Below are 15,575 nucleotides of genomic sequence, written 5' to 3'. Positions count from 1 at the left end.
TATTTAATATTCCAGTCTTGGCCCGATGTTAGAACTTAACTGATATTTAGTAGTCCAGTCTTGGCCCGATGTTAGAACCTAACTGATATTTAATATTCCAGTCTTGGCCCGATGGTAGAACCTTACTGATATTTAATATTCCAGTCTTGGCCCGATGTTAGAACCTAACTGATATTTAATATTCCAGTCTTGGCCCGATGGTAGAACCTTACTGATATTTAATATTCCAGTCTTGGCCTGATGGTAGAACCTTACTGATATTTAATATTCCAGTCTTGTCCTGATGTTAGAACTTAACTGATATTTAATATTCCAGTCTTGGCCCGATGGTAGAACCTTACTGATATTTAAAATTCCAGTCTTGTCCTGATGTTAGAACTTAACTGATATTTAATATTCCAGTCTTGTCCTAATTGTAGAACCTTACTGATATTGCAGTCTTGGCCTGATGGTAGCATTTACTCATGGTGCCCGGCCGGGCCCAGCCCGAAGGAGTTACATGAGTCCCCCCTCCCATCGACCCACCACCAATGGGAGGGGCAGTAGTAAGGGTTCGGTGCTTCGTGGATCGGGCAATGTCCGAAGGCGTGGGCCTTGGTGTTCTGATCCTTGGTTGCTGAAACTGGCTTTTGGAACTTGGGGAAGGAGCCTGAGTTGGTGCGCGAGGTTGAGAGATACCGGCTAGATATAGTCGGGCTCACCTCAACACACAGCTTGGGCTCTGGGTCCAATCTCCTTGAGAAGGGCTGGACTTTATTCTTTTCTGGAGTTGCCCATGGTGAGAGGCGGCGGGCAGGTGTGAGCTTTCTCATAGCCCCTTGACTCTGTGCCTGTATGTTGGGGTTTTCTCCGGTGGACGAGAGGGTAGCTTCCCTACGGGTTGGGGAACAGGTCCTGACTGCTGTGTGTGCTTATAAACAGCAGTTCAGAGTACCCAGCCTTCTTTGAGTCCTTGGGAAGGACGCTTGAAAGTGCTCCTCCTGGAGACTCTATTGTTCTACTGGGGGACTTTAATGCTCACGTGGGCAATGACAGTGAGACCTGGAGGGGTGTGATTGGGAGGAATGGCCTCTCTGATCTGAACCCGAGTGGTGTTCAGTTTTTGGACTTCTGTGCAAACCACAGTTTGTCCATCACGAACACCATGTTTAAACACAAGAATGTCCATAAGTGCACATGGCACCAGGACACCCTAGGCCGCAGTTCAATGATTGACTTTGTAGTCGTGTCATCGGATTTGCGGTCATGTGTTTTGGACACTCAGGTAAAGAGAGGAGCTGAGCTGTCAACTGATCACCACCTGGTGGTGAGTTGGATCAGGTGGTGGAGGAAGATGCCGGTCAGACCAGGCAAGCCCAAACGTATAGTGAGGGAATATTGCTGGAAACGTCTGGCAGAAGAACCTGTCAGATTGATCTTCAACTCACACCTCTGTCAGAACTTTGACCAGATATCGGGGGAGGTGGGGGACATTGACTCAGAATGGGCCATGTTCCGTTCCTCCATTGTTGAAGCGGCTGTCTGTAGCTGTGACCGTAAGGTAGTTGGTGCCTGTCGGGGCGGTAATCCTCAAACCCGGTGGTGGACACCCCAGGTGAGGTATGCCGTCAAGCTGAAGAAGGCTCTGTGGGACACCAGAGGCAGCTGGCAGGTATCGACAGGCCAAGCGATCTGCCGCTTCAGTCGTCGCCAAGGCAAAAACCCGGGTGTGGGAGGAGTTTGGTGAGGCCTTGGAAAGTGACTAAGTTGGCTCCGAAAAGATTCTGGCAAACTGTCAGGTGATTCAGAAGGGGAAAGCAGTGTGCTACTAGCACTGTATATAGTGGAGATGGTGTGCTGCTGACTTCGACTAAAGGAATACTTTGAGGACCGTCTCAATCCCACTGACACATTCTCCAGTGAGGAGGCAGAGTCTGGAGACATGGGAATAGGCTTGTCCATTACTGAGGCCGAAGTCACTAAGGTAGTTAAGAAGCTCCTTGGTGGCAAGGCTCCAGGGGTGGATGAGATCCGCCTTGAGTTCCTCAAGGCTCTGTATGTTGTAGGGCTGTCTTGGCTGACACGCCTTTTCAACATTGCGTGGACATCAGGGGCGGTGCCACTGGATTGGCAGACTGGGGTGGTGGTGCCTCTTTTCAAAAAAGGGGACCGGAGGGTGTGTTCCAACTACAGCGGAATCATACTCCTCAGCCTCCCTGGTAAGGTCTATGCAGGGGTACTGGAGAAGAGAGTCCGGCTTATAGTCGAACCTCGGATCCAGGAGGAGCAGTTCCGCCCTGGTCGTGGAACACTGGACCAACTCTTCACCTTCTCATGGGAGTTTGCCCAACCAGTCCACATGTGCTTTGTGGATCTGGAGAAGGCATTCGACTGTGTTCCCCGGGGTATTCTGTGGGAGGTGCTTCGGGAGTACGGGGCACATGGCTCTTTGCTACGAGCCATTCAGGCCCTGTACAAACCAAGCTGGAGTTTGGTTCGCATAGCCGGCAGTAGGTCAGACTCGTTCCCAGTGAAAGTTGGACTAATTTTTATGGATAGAATTTCTAGGCGCAGTCAGGGGATGGAGGGTGTCCGGTTTGGTGACCTCAGGGTCACATCGCTGCTGTTTGCAGATGATGTGGTCCTATTGGGGACATCAGGCCGTGAACTTCAGCTTTCGCTGGATCGGTTTGCAGCCGAGTGTGAAGCGGCCGGGATGAGAATCAGTACCTCTAAATCCGAGACCATGGTTCTCAGGGGGAAAAGGGCAGAGAGTCCTCTCTGGGTCGGGGATAGGCTCTTGCCTCAAGTGGAGGAGTTCAAGTATCTCGGGGTCTTGTTCACGAGTGATGGTACGAGGGGGCGGGAGATTTACAGGTGGATTGGTGCTGGGTCAGCAGTTATGCGGGCTCTTTACCGGTCTGTTGTGGTAAAGAAAGAGCTGAGCCATAAGGCAAGGCTCTCGATTTACCGGTCGATCTACGTTCCCACCCTCACCTATGGTCATGAGCTTTGGGTAATGACCGAAAGAACGAGATTGCGAATACAAGCGGCCGAAATGAGTTTCCTCCGCAGGGTGTCTGGACTCTCCCTTAGAGATAGGGTGAGAAGTTCAGTCATCCGGGAGGGACTCGGAGTAGAGCCGCTGCTTCTTCATGTCGAGAGGAGCCAGCTGAGGTGGTTCGGGCATCTTGTTAGGATGCCTCCTGGACGCCTCCCTCGGGAGGTGTCACAGGCAAGTCCACCTGGGAGGAGACCCCGGGGAAGACCCAGGACACGCTGGCGTGACTATATCGCCCAGCTGGCCTGGGAGCGCCTCGGAATCCCCCTTGGAGAGCTAGTGGAAGTGGCTGGGGAAAGGGAGGTCTGGGCCTCATTGCTTAGGATGCTGCCCCCGTGACCCGAACCGCCGGAGAAGTGGAAGATAATGGATGGATGGATGGATGGATGTCCTAATGTTAGAACCTAACTGATATTTAATATTCCAGTCTTGGCCTGATATTAGACCCTAACTGATGTTTAAAATTCCAGTCTTTGCTAGATGTTAGAACCAAACTGCTGTCTAATATTTCAGTCTTGCACCCAATGTCAGAACCTAACTGTTATTTAATATGTCGGTCTTGGCCTGATGTTAGAACATAAATGATAGCTGTTACTACATAACAGTTACTGTTACTACATAACTTTATTATTATAGTCAGGAACACACTAAGGTGTGTCCACTCAGAGAGCAGTTATGAGTCTCATGATTGTGTTAAATTATGAGGCTTCAGCCAAAATAAGCAAGATAAAAATCTGACAACTCCTGACAATAATTTACACAATTATGACCCCAAATTTCATTATAATGTGTTACACTAAACACACTGTACATTGTGACCTGTAACACTGTAATGTGTTTTACTAAATGCTGAATATTCTAAATTTCAGAATTCTAAATGTTCAGTGTGTATAATCTAAATTTTAAATTTCATCCTCATAATATTTGGTGCTCTTCTAATAGAGACAGTTGCATAAAGTAATGAAATATAAATTTGCTACAACACTATTTCAGCATAAACCCCTGCCTTTTCATTTATTTCTCAACAAGACACGTCTAATATTTAATTTAAAACTAAAAAATAAACAATAAAATGACCTCTGCTTGCTCACTATGTACTGTAACCTGCCTGTGTACTATTTATGTAGTTTAACTTTCTCATCAACAACAGCCCACTTGTGGACCTTGTGTTGTTTTTACCTCAGTGTCACACACCGTCTCTCTCTCTCTCTCTCTCTCTCTCTCTGCCTCGCTCTCTTTGATCCAATTGCTTTCTCCCCCTCCTGATGAACCACGATGATCCCTGCACGTGTGGCTGGGCTGGATCAATGTACACTCGGCTCTCTCCATCTCTCCACCCCACTTATCCTCTCACCACCATATACCCACAGGCTGACCAGGTTATCCAGGGTTATGTGTGAGCTGTTACACACCTTCAGGCTAGCCTTATTGACCACACAGAGCCACTCTTTTAGCCAGCACGTTTCATTGTGGGGGGGGGTGGGGGGCATCGAACAACCACTACCCTAAATAATGACACTGTGATGGGTTTAGTCCTACAATGTAATCCATCTATCTGTCTATCAAAAATAAATTTGCTAAATCAGCCAGATGTTATTAACCAAAACAAAATGACAATTTAGGGCAATACAAGAACAATTAATCAAAATACATTAATCAAACATTAATCAAAAACAAAGGTACTAGTGTTTGCCAGCTAAGGACTTTTCAACTGCAGTCCTTGAAGCCCAGTGTTACAAGCTAAGGCAAAATAACTGACAATTTGCAAGAAAAAGTGCATCTGAATATAAAAAATAAAAACAAATGTGCTCCTGTTAGCCAACTAGCTAGTTTTATAAACTAACAGAAAAAATCTCATCATTTATACAATTCTGGCAAATTTCCAACTGCAGCTCCTGTAGCTTGACGTAAATAAGCCAAAACTAAATAACAGACGACTCAGAAAACTGTGTGAAAAGTGAGAATTATGTTTCAAATACAACACAATTACTTCTCTTTCGCAAACTGAATGGCTGCACACGTGTGATGGAACAGGATTTACAGCCTTCTTCCTTTCCAGTGACACTCATGCTACACTCCATTGCACATGGAAACTGTGCTGAATCCAGATGTCACTGTGAAATTCATGCCAGCTGCGTTTATTGAGACTAAATCAGTCCTCATAATCAATAGAAAGCAGTCCGTTCTTGAATTCACAGAAAAGCAGAGTATAACCATTTTGTGATTGTTCTGTATTGCCATTCTAATGCCACATATTGTAACTGCAGTATTCGTTGAAATATATCATAGCTCAAGAGTGAACCCTTGATATGACTGTATCATTTTGTATCATTTAGACCAAATTGACGGGACTAGCTCCCATCCAAACTCCCACAAAAACACCTTTGAATGTTCAGAATGCTCTAAGCACGCAGTGAAATATTCAGTTATTGCTTAGAGGTTAATTTTTATAATGCAGCCTTCTGCAACATCACTACTACAAAGGTGATATAGTGATGATTATCAATATTGTTCTGACTATCAGTGCAACAGGATACAAAGTAATGCATGTATAGTAATGTAATTACTTATAAAGTGGCCTAATACATAAGAGTATAATAAAGGCAAATAATAAAATTTGGCATGAGGTGAAGCAGCTCCGTTCTCCCTAAATAATGCACTACGTAGGAATTTATACTGGATCCTGCAGCCTAACGCTGCAAAATACAGCTAAGAAATAGTCATTTGGGACTCCGACACAGCTAAACTATATATATGGTGCACTATTTAGTGTAGTCTAGAATTGCAAAACTGCACAATTATTTAGGGAGTACAGAGCTGTTTGGTATTCAGCCTGGGCTTGTCGTGGACATTCAAAGCGTGTAATCCATTAAAGTGACATTTTTTAGACTTTTATACTGCAATTTACATACCAGAAGTCCCTTAATTCAAGTCTGTGATATAAATTTTAATTAAAGTTTAATTGCTTAGGCTGTTTGCTGTCTTTTTGGACTTTGTTAGTTAACTGACCAGGCTAGTTCTAGAAAAGAACATAAGTTGCCAACCCCTCAGTTTAAACAAAAACGGGTTCTTACTTCATCAGTACACGCGATGGTTCAAGTGAACAGCATGGGAGTCAATGATTATTCCATTAACAACACAAGGGTTTCTTCATGCCATAGTGTATAATACACTATTCAGTTGTTGTGAGGTGGTCATAGGTGTGTGTATATCGTGGAATTTACAATGCTTGTAAAGCGGCTCAGTCGATCAGATTTCAGGTCCAGATCTATCCATTTTATAAATTCTTGTAATCACAATACAGCTACTGACATATTAAGAATGATAATAACTTGCATTACTCATGTCTCTAAGACTACAATATTCATTTTGTGCAATGCATTTAAAACATACATTTCCTCTATATAGATTATACGTGTCTGTCCTTTGAATTTGCGTATGCTACCTGCAACAGCTGACTGCGTGACTCTGACTGTGAATATAGGTAAGCATGGGAATCACTGTAAACTCTGAAATCTGTCCAAACATCTAATCATGATAATATTATTACCAAAGTTTAGAAAACCTGTGTTACAATTAACTCAACTTCACCCAACATCATTCTGACACTGAGTCACCACAGCTATCGATGAAGCAGAGAGTTCTAAAACAGGGAAACACCAGTACAGTGTGTTTGTTGGTGCTAAGCTAAAATGCTGGCTGATTTCCAACATGCTGACTTATTTATCTTGTCACAGGAGTGAATTAGGAGAGAATGTATACTGGGGTTTGGTCTAATTCACTGCATGGTTTAAACAAACTAAATCAGCGCAGAGCTCCAGAAATGTACGTACACATATCAGTCATTTCCTAACAATGTGAATTTCTTATGCAGTCGATTGCAAAATGTTTTGTTGTTTTATTGAGTGAAAGTAAGTTAACACATGCTCTACAGAGCACACATTTAAACATAGCTTTTTTCTGCTTATTTTAGTGCACAATTTCTATTCATTGCTGAGTTTAACATATTAGAAAAAGTCAAACATAAAATGTGCCATAACTTTTCAACTGCCCATATTTTATGCTGTAGTTTTTCCTAAAATGTGTTAAATTCAGCAAATAAACAGTAACTATACATGAAAATATGCATTCTCTGTAGAGGATGTGTTATTTTCACTTTCACAAAACATGATTTGACCAGGGAAGCCAAATGTTTGCATATGACTGTAGAAGTGAAATCTTATAATCGACTTCTCTTAAAAAAAAAAAAAAAAAAAAAAAAAAAAAAAAAATATATATATATATATATTTAAATATATATTTACACTGTATATTACACTATATATTACAGTGACACAATTATGTGATATTTTTGGCAGTAGTCGTGCTGATGTAATACATTTTACTCGTGTATATGTTTAAATCAGGAAAATTCAATGCATTTCTTTTTCAGTGTGAAATCTGATCTTACATCCGTGCACCAGAGCCACGTCCAATCACTCCGCAATGTGACAAAGCCCTGCGGAGCCGGAGGTCATTATTGGAATAGGATACAGGAAGCAGTGGGCGTAATGGCCTGAACAGGATGTGGAAGTGTTAGTGATGACCCACTTCACACATGCAGGTTAGACAATGTCAAATGATATCAGGCCAGTTCTGGTAGCAAAGGGCTTTAATGCTTAAATGCGTGTCAGTAAACTTCATAACATGGTGTACGGCCCATTAAACCTGCACCGACTCACTCAGATAATAAAATGATTTGATCTGAGCTTTGCAAACTGACAGATCAACAAAACGTGCCCATAAGAACACATAAACATTAAAGGAACCAATTCTACGACCTGTTGAATGAACACTGCAACCTGTCTGGGGCTGAGAAAAACCCTAAACCTGCTAGTGTATAATTCAGCTCGCAAAACATTATCAGTGTGATACCCTAAAGATTCTTAGTTACATATGTGCGGAAAGATGGAAAGTGAAATATTGAAACTACTGTTGTTTCTTGATACAATGCAAAACAGTAATCAATTCATTTAGAGGGGCATATATGTCTGTGCACATATGCCAATGTGGGTCGCTAGCAGGTCTCAATCTATTTAAAAGGTTCCGTCCTAAGATTTAATGAATTATGCACACCTTTTGTACCTGTGTGAGCAAACTTTCCAACTTTACTGTCGCTGAGTAAAATTTAATGATTGTACTCGAATGCTGAATCGCATCCATTGACATCAAACTATAAATAGGTTCACATTACAAGCCTCAGTGTTCAAATCGGATTTTTTGCTCAAATCTGATCTCTGTGACTTGTTGGTTCACACTCGTTTAGGTAAGTGATTAAAATCCGTCATTAATGTGAACGAACCAGCGTTCTGAAATGACCCGCATGCGCACATCCTACTCAGTAACGTCACGTGAGTGAATCACGTGCGAGTTTGAAAAGATCAGATTTGCGCGTCCACACAGCCCTGAAAATATTAGATCTGAGTCACATTAGGGCAAAAAATCTGATCTGTGCCACTTCATCCCGGTAATGTAAACGTAGCCTAAAGGGCTATCTGATCCCCACCAAATGTGCGCCAGTTCTTCCCCCATAGCCCTTTCTGAGTTATACAGCATTTTCTCATTCATACTAAATCCATGATTTAGTTGATAATGGATCCACATTAGATCCAAAAATAATGCATTCAATTGGATTTTGTTTACAATTTTGAAGTGACTTGCTCCATGGGAGCCTAAAGATTCCAACTTATATATCTGCAAACAGATGAAAATAGTAATAATAATAAAAAAAACAATCATCCTGATTTGATCACATCCAAAAAAGTAATCAATTGATTATGCACAGGTAGGTTCGAAGTGACTTGCCAGGTGCTTTCAAACTAGTTAGCAAAAATAGTCTTATTTGGTTGTGTATAATCTCTGTTAATGGGAAAAAAGATACAGAAGCAGTCGTTTTAACTTCATAGGATCCAAAAAAGAACCGATTCATTAGGAGTTTGTTCACAGGTACGTCTGAAATGACTCCTGGCAGGTTTCAAACTAGCTAGCAAAAACTCTCTTTACGTGGCAGCCCATAAACTATGCAGTAGCCTAGGGAATTGTGGACAGATGGAAATCTGAATTAAAAACGCACCTGTCCTGTTTTGACAACATCCGAAAGAGTAATCAGTGCATTACACACAGGGAGGTTTGACGTGACTTGCTAACTGGTTTCAAACTAGCTAGTAAAACTGTTCTTATTTGGCTGCTCATATTCTAGGTTGTAGCCAAACAGATGGAAAAAAAGACGTACCGAAGCAATAACTCTGTCCTTTACTGTAGTTTGTTCACAGGTAGGTCTCCAGTGACTTGCTGGAAGTGTTTGGTACCACTTTAGAATAAGACTAGCTTTATAAGCGGTTTATGATTGCTTTAAGGTGAGTTAATTAGGTCGGAAACATCTTACAAATCATTAGTAAATAGTTATAACGCATCATTACAAGGGGAAAACGTGAGCTGTTATATCTGATGAAGCTGAGTTTAATGCTTACTGATGGAGAAGACAAAGACACACAGTATAACTACACACTTAAAAATGATGGTTCTTTAGTAAAGAAAATGGTTCTATATAGAACCATGAACACTCAAAGAACCCTTTGCATGATTAAAGGGTTCTTTGCATCGTGAAATGGTTCTCGAGACTGATGAAGAATATATATATATATATATATATATATATATATATATATAGCACCAAAAAGGGTTCTTCTATTGTGACTAAGCCTGACATTGTAACAAAAGAAGAACCCTATTTGGTGCTATAAAGAACCCTTCTCCAAAAGGTTCTATATAGAGGATTCTCACATTCTCCATTAACCTGACGAACCCTTTCACTCTGAGGATTCGTGGTTCTATATAGAACTTTCCTTTACTAAAGAACCCTTGAAGAACCATCTTTGTAAAGTGTATATATAAATAAATGTGGGGTCAAATAGCAAATCACTGTTGACCGTTTCATTTGTGGGTTATAACTGCTTATTGCTGCTGTTTAAGGTGTTTATGGCCCTATTAATAAGTATTAATAAACTTATTTTAAACCATTCATAAATGCTTGATACGGGTAGACTTATTCTAATGTGGTACCAACAGTTTAACTTGGTAGCCCAACTGTTATTTGTATACAGACAAATGAGAAAAAGAAAATCTCAAAGCAACTTTTTCACTTTTATTAGGATCCAAAAAATACGAGTATTATGACGAATATGAATAATCCACTCATTGGGACTCGCAGTTACAGTTCCGGATTGACACAGTTTGAGTGAAAGCGTATGTACAAAGTCAAACTGTCAACACTGCATCAATCTCTCCAACAGTCACTTCAACAGCAAGTCATTGTTTAATTAATCTCCTTCGCACTCGCTTTCTCAAACAATGGCTTCAGAAGAGCGCTTTACCCCCACATGGTCACCAGCCGACCATCGCCCTCCCCACCTCCCTCCTTGAGTGATAAAAGTCAAACATTTCACAACCCTTGAGCATTATATGGCGCTTTACATTCCAGCCTGACTCATGTGTTTGCTCAAACGGGTGTGAGTGTGCCATAAACTGGTATAAGAAAAGATCCCCCAACACACACACACACACACACACACACACACACACACACACACACACACACACACACGTGTACTGGGGGCATACACTTCTGTCCACATCCAGTAGCAAGATAAACAGCAACGAGCAAAGTTTTAGAGCATATGTTGACCGCCGCTCTCTCTCAAACGCTGTACTGCTCTGCGCATTGTAGCGGTGAGTGAGGTGTAATGCAGAAGTGGGTAAAGCTTCCAGAAAGCTTCCTCCAGTAAAAGTCATGTTACTGAATTAACAGTAGCTTTGAAAAACAGCCAGAGCAGGAATAAATAAAAGGGCAGAATTTTAAAGGGCTGCTTTATGTTTTTCCAAACAATTTAACAAATCCAGTTTCAGATTTCGGCCTTGAAAAAATGTGCACTTCCAAAAAGACAACTTTACAGGACGAAGAGGAAAGTCCTTAATCTTAATGAAAGTTAACTGAGAAATATTTATTTTTTTCTGTGGATGTGTTCATCGTGAAATTTTAACGTAACAGAAAGAGCAACTGGCATATCGCTGCTGTCACAACAAAACCTACTTTTTTTTAACAGAATTTTAAAATGCCGGCTCATTTTTACAATGCACCAAAATTTCATGATGAACAGACCAACAGAAATGCTCTGAAAGCGCTTGGGGGAAAAAGGAAAGTAATGTAGTTCCACTAAAAGTAAAGTATGTTTTTCCTTCTTCTGTAAAGTTACCATTTTGGAGATGTGAAGTTTTGTCCTACAGCAGAGCTAATAGAATGTTATGTTATATAATGATATATATTTATGTATGTGTGTGTGTGTGTGTGTGTCTGTTGTTGGAAGAAAACCTTGTATCTCCAAAATGGTAACTTTACAGGAGAAGGAAAAAATATATTTTACTTTTAATGTAAATCAATGGAACCAAACGCGTTTGTGTTGTTTTGGGCTGTTTCTTCATTAAAGGTCCATTCTTCATTAAATTTACACACAATATAAAGGGCTAAAGGCATATATAAATATATATATATATATATATATATATATATATATATATATATATATATATACACACACACACACACATACATATATATATATATATATTATATATATATATATATATATATATACACACACACACACATATATATATATACACACACACACACTGCTCTGTGAGGGTCCATGGGGGTCCTGACCACTGAAGACCAGGGTAAAGGGGGGCTACCAAAGTATCAGAGAAACAGATGGACTACAGTCTGTAACTGTAGAACTACAAAGACCAGCTATACAGTAAGAGGAGCTGATAAAGTGGACAGTGAGCGCAGAAACAAGGAGGTGGTCATGATGTTATAGATGATCGGTGTATATATGCGCAGTTAAGGCCAAGCTGCAGTGGAACAGTGGAACCCCAGTAGACCTTCCTATCAGCATAGGACCTTTCCTACGTTATGCCCTGCTCAGTCCAGCTGCTGAACCGGCAGACCAGATCAAATGTAAGGGACTAGAGTGGAACCGAGGGACAGTGGATTCCTCCTCTCCTCGTGGACACGCTCAGCGGACTGACAGAGAGCTCTAGCTCACAGCACCGCCCTTTTGGGCTCTGGAAGAGTATAGATTACAGAAAAGTTAACGTTAAGCTCCCAGGGTGCCCCCCTGGCTGAAGGGGGCTGTTTGACTCCACGCTAATGCTCTTAGCGAGGGACTTTGATCCGCTTTTGCGCGGCGAGCTGCCCATGATCCCCGGATCCCTGCGCTGAAATCGCTCACAGCAAACAGCCCCAGACCCACATAATTCGGCCCCAGATCCGGTACCGGTTCGCCTCTCTACGGGCTTATGTGTCGCCTGGTTGAGTCGAGAGCGCTGGGAGACCAAAACAGGCGAAAGCCAGGACTGTGCAACACGGGGCTAAGCTAGCTAGCCTGCTAGCAGCATGCAGACTAGCTTCGGTACGAGGCTGAAGCCAGCTTCTTATTTACTCCACAGCCTCTTGGTGGAATTTTCCCGTTCCACCTTAAATGGCGCAGCAGTACGCATAACGCCTCAGGCGCCAGAATGGAACCGTGCACCATTTAAGGTGGAACGGGGAAATTCCAACAAGAAGCTGGCGAAGAGGAAGACAACTTCAGCCGCGTAGTGTCGGCGCAGGCAGGGTGGAAACGGCGTGTCTTCTCAACCCGATCCCGCTGTATTCATCTCAAAGCCCGCCTTCGTGTGAGACGTCTGGTGGGTCCCGTTAACACTGAGCTGAGCTGCTCGTCGTCCTGCGGCCTGCGCCGCCGGGATTTTATGAATGAAGAACAGTATGCAAATGAGCGCGATTCACGAAGGAAAAAAACAAAACAAAAACAGAGACGGCGGGTACGGCACAGCAGCCACAGACACATTAGCCATCCCCATAAGGCTTTTATACATATATATACACACACACATGCCCATATGTTAAAACATATTAAAATATATGTGTATATGCAAATGTATATGCATTAGTCATTTTTTAAGCATATACGTGTCAGTATCCTTTTGATAAAAAAGGGGTTATCACTGCCTTTTGAATGACTGGCCAAATGTTGCTGTGCTAAAATATACGCTTATATGTATTTATATAGCATAATATAGCATAATGATGTATGTTTGCTGGGAAACCAGCCAAATGTGTCCCCCCCCCCCCCAAAAGGATCAAACTGCTCATGCTTTCCATCGCGGGGAACATTTAGTCCCCAAAAAGAGCTAAACACGCGCACATGCATGCACGCAGGCGCGCGCTCGTGCAGGACGGTCGAGAAAACGCGTGTTTAAAACACGCTGCGCGTCCAGCGCCCGCGGCGTGATGGTAGAGAGCTACGTCAACGCAGGTAACTGTAAATGAAAACACCCGGGAGTCACTCGGAGGGACCCCTGATCCCTTCACATAACGTTTCCGTTTCTAGACGCCCCCCCCCCCCCCCCCCCCCACACACACACACAGTAAAGCCCCGTGCAGCAGCAACAGCAGGAGAGAGAAGAGGGAAAGGGGGGGGGGGCGAGGGCCCCAGGCGTGTAGCTGCCCCTTCATACTGCGCTGTTTTCGGGGTGGTTTCACCCACCGCCCAGCACAGCCACAGAACGAGCCCTGTACGCCCCCCGTGTCACACAGGCACCGCACGCCGAGCACACAGCCGCCGCGTCTCACGTGGAGCGCGAACGTTCTCCTCCGTCCTCGCGCGTGAGACACGCACACACACACACGCACACACAAAAGAAAGTAGACGCTGGGCTGCTTACTCGTCTGGCTGCGATTCCTCGGTCATTTTTCAGCCTCCTCGCTTTCACCTACAGTGAAGAAGTCCCGGCGCGCGCGCCGCGCCGCCTTCACGCTTCATTCTCCCCCTTTTCGGCTCCTCGCGCTCCTGTTGATGCCTTATGCGTTTGTTTATTTATTTATTTATTCTCTTCCATGCCCGTGCCGCCGCCGCCGCCGCCTGATCGGATTTTATTTATTTCGCTTTTCCCGGAGCCTCTCTTCCTCTCCCTCCTCCTCCTCCTCCTCCTCCTCTTCGTCCTCCCGCCCCGTCCGCTGCACTTTAGCCCCGACTGTGCGCGCTGCGCTCGGCGAGGGCGGCCCCATCGCCCGCTCTCTACTCCATGTTGGGCTTCTTCGTGTCGAGCCGAGCAGGCTGGAGCAGGAGAGAGAGAGAGAGAGAGAGAGAGACAGAGAGAGAGAGAGAGAGAGAGAGAGAGAGACAGACAGAGAGAGAGAGAGAGAGAGAGAGAGAGAGAGAGACGGACGGCCTCACTGGAAAAGAAGGGGGAGGGGGCTGGGGTGAGCAGGCGCGCGCTTGTGTGTGTGTGTGCGTGCGTGCGTGTGTGTTGGGGGTGGGGGGGGTGGACTTAGTAGAATGTGGAAGGAAGGTGGGGGGGTTGCGGAAGCAATGACGTCAGAGAGTGAAGGAAGGCGTGCAGACCGTTCTGGACGGAGGGAGATCCGCATGGCTGGGGTCGAGAGAGAGAGAGAGAGAGAGAGAGAGAGACTCACGGATAGCAAAGCGCCAACTGTTGCAACCAAGCGCCCTCTATCGCATGTGGAAGTCACAGTAATATGAAAATAATAAAAAAGTCAAGAGGCTTTTTATTGTCATTCCCTCTGTGTACACGGACACAGTGAAGTGACATCCTCCAGGAATAAGGTGCAACATGGAACAAAAGAGTACAAAGTGAACAGAGATGAACGTTGCAAGCTGTGTACTTAGATTGATTATGATATATATAGATGTGTCTGAATGTGTCGTTGACATGAATGCTAAGCTCAATTTATTGCCACTAAGCGCCCTCTAGCGCGTGTGAAAGAGAATGCGTAATGCATCAGAACAGTGAGTTCCACTGGAGAAAGAGAGAGACAGGAAAGAGGACAGAGCATGAGAGAGAGAGAGAGAGAGAGAGAGAGAGAGAGAGAGAGAGAGAGAGAGGGAGAGACAGTGGAAAGAGGATAGAGAGTGTGAGTGAGAAAAAGACAAGACAAAAGACAGAGTGAGAATGAATGAGAGGAAGAGAACACAGGACAGACAGTGAGAGGACAGAGCGAGACAGTGAGACGATAAGAGTGAGATAGAGGACAGAGAGTGAGAGACAGCGAGAAAATGACAGAGGGAAGAGACAACGAGAGAGGACAGAGAGGGAGAAACAGCGAGAGAGTGAAAGAGAGGGAAGGACACTGAGAGAGTTACAGAGGACAGAGAGGGAGAGACAATGGGAGAGTTACAGAGGATAGAGACTGAGACAGTGAGAGAGCACAGAGGGGGAGACAGTGAGAGAAGACAGCAAGAGAGTGAAAGAGAACAGAGAGAAACAGCGAGAGAGCAACAGGGGACAGAGAGGGAGAGACCATGAGAAAGAACAGAGAGGGAGAGACAGCAATAGAGTGACAGAAGACAGAGAGGGAGAGACAATGAGAGAGGACAGAGAGGGAGAGACAATGAGAGAGGACAGAGAGAGAGAG

The 15,575-nt window shown here is 43.9% G+C and overlaps 1 protein-coding gene across 1 annotated transcript in view; it reads right to left on the bottom strand.

Moving 5' to 3' along the window:
- Positions 1 to 14,379, bottom strand: part of spred2a (sprouty related EVH1 domain containing 2a) — a 35,307-nt gene extending 20,928 nt beyond the window's left edge. Inside the window, exon 1 of the mRNA XM_017720678.2 lies at positions 13,865 to 14,379. Within this exon, the coding sequence (XP_017576167.2) occupies positions 13,865 to 13,890 (26 nt within the window). The 5' untranslated portion in view covers positions 13,891 to 14,379. The remainder of the gene's footprint in view (positions 1 to 13,864) is intronic.
- Between the last annotated feature and the right edge of the window lie 1,196 nt (positions 14,380 to 15,575).

Source organism: Pygocentrus nattereri, chromosome 12, assembly GCF_015220715.1.
Source record: "Pygocentrus nattereri isolate fPygNat1 chromosome 12, fPygNat1.pri, whole genome shotgun sequence".
Lineage (NCBI taxonomy): Eukaryota > Metazoa > Chordata > Actinopteri > Characiformes > Serrasalmidae > Pygocentrus > Pygocentrus nattereri.
The sequence above is the reverse complement of the archived record's forward strand: the minus strand, read 5'-3'. Positions and strand labels throughout refer to the sequence as shown.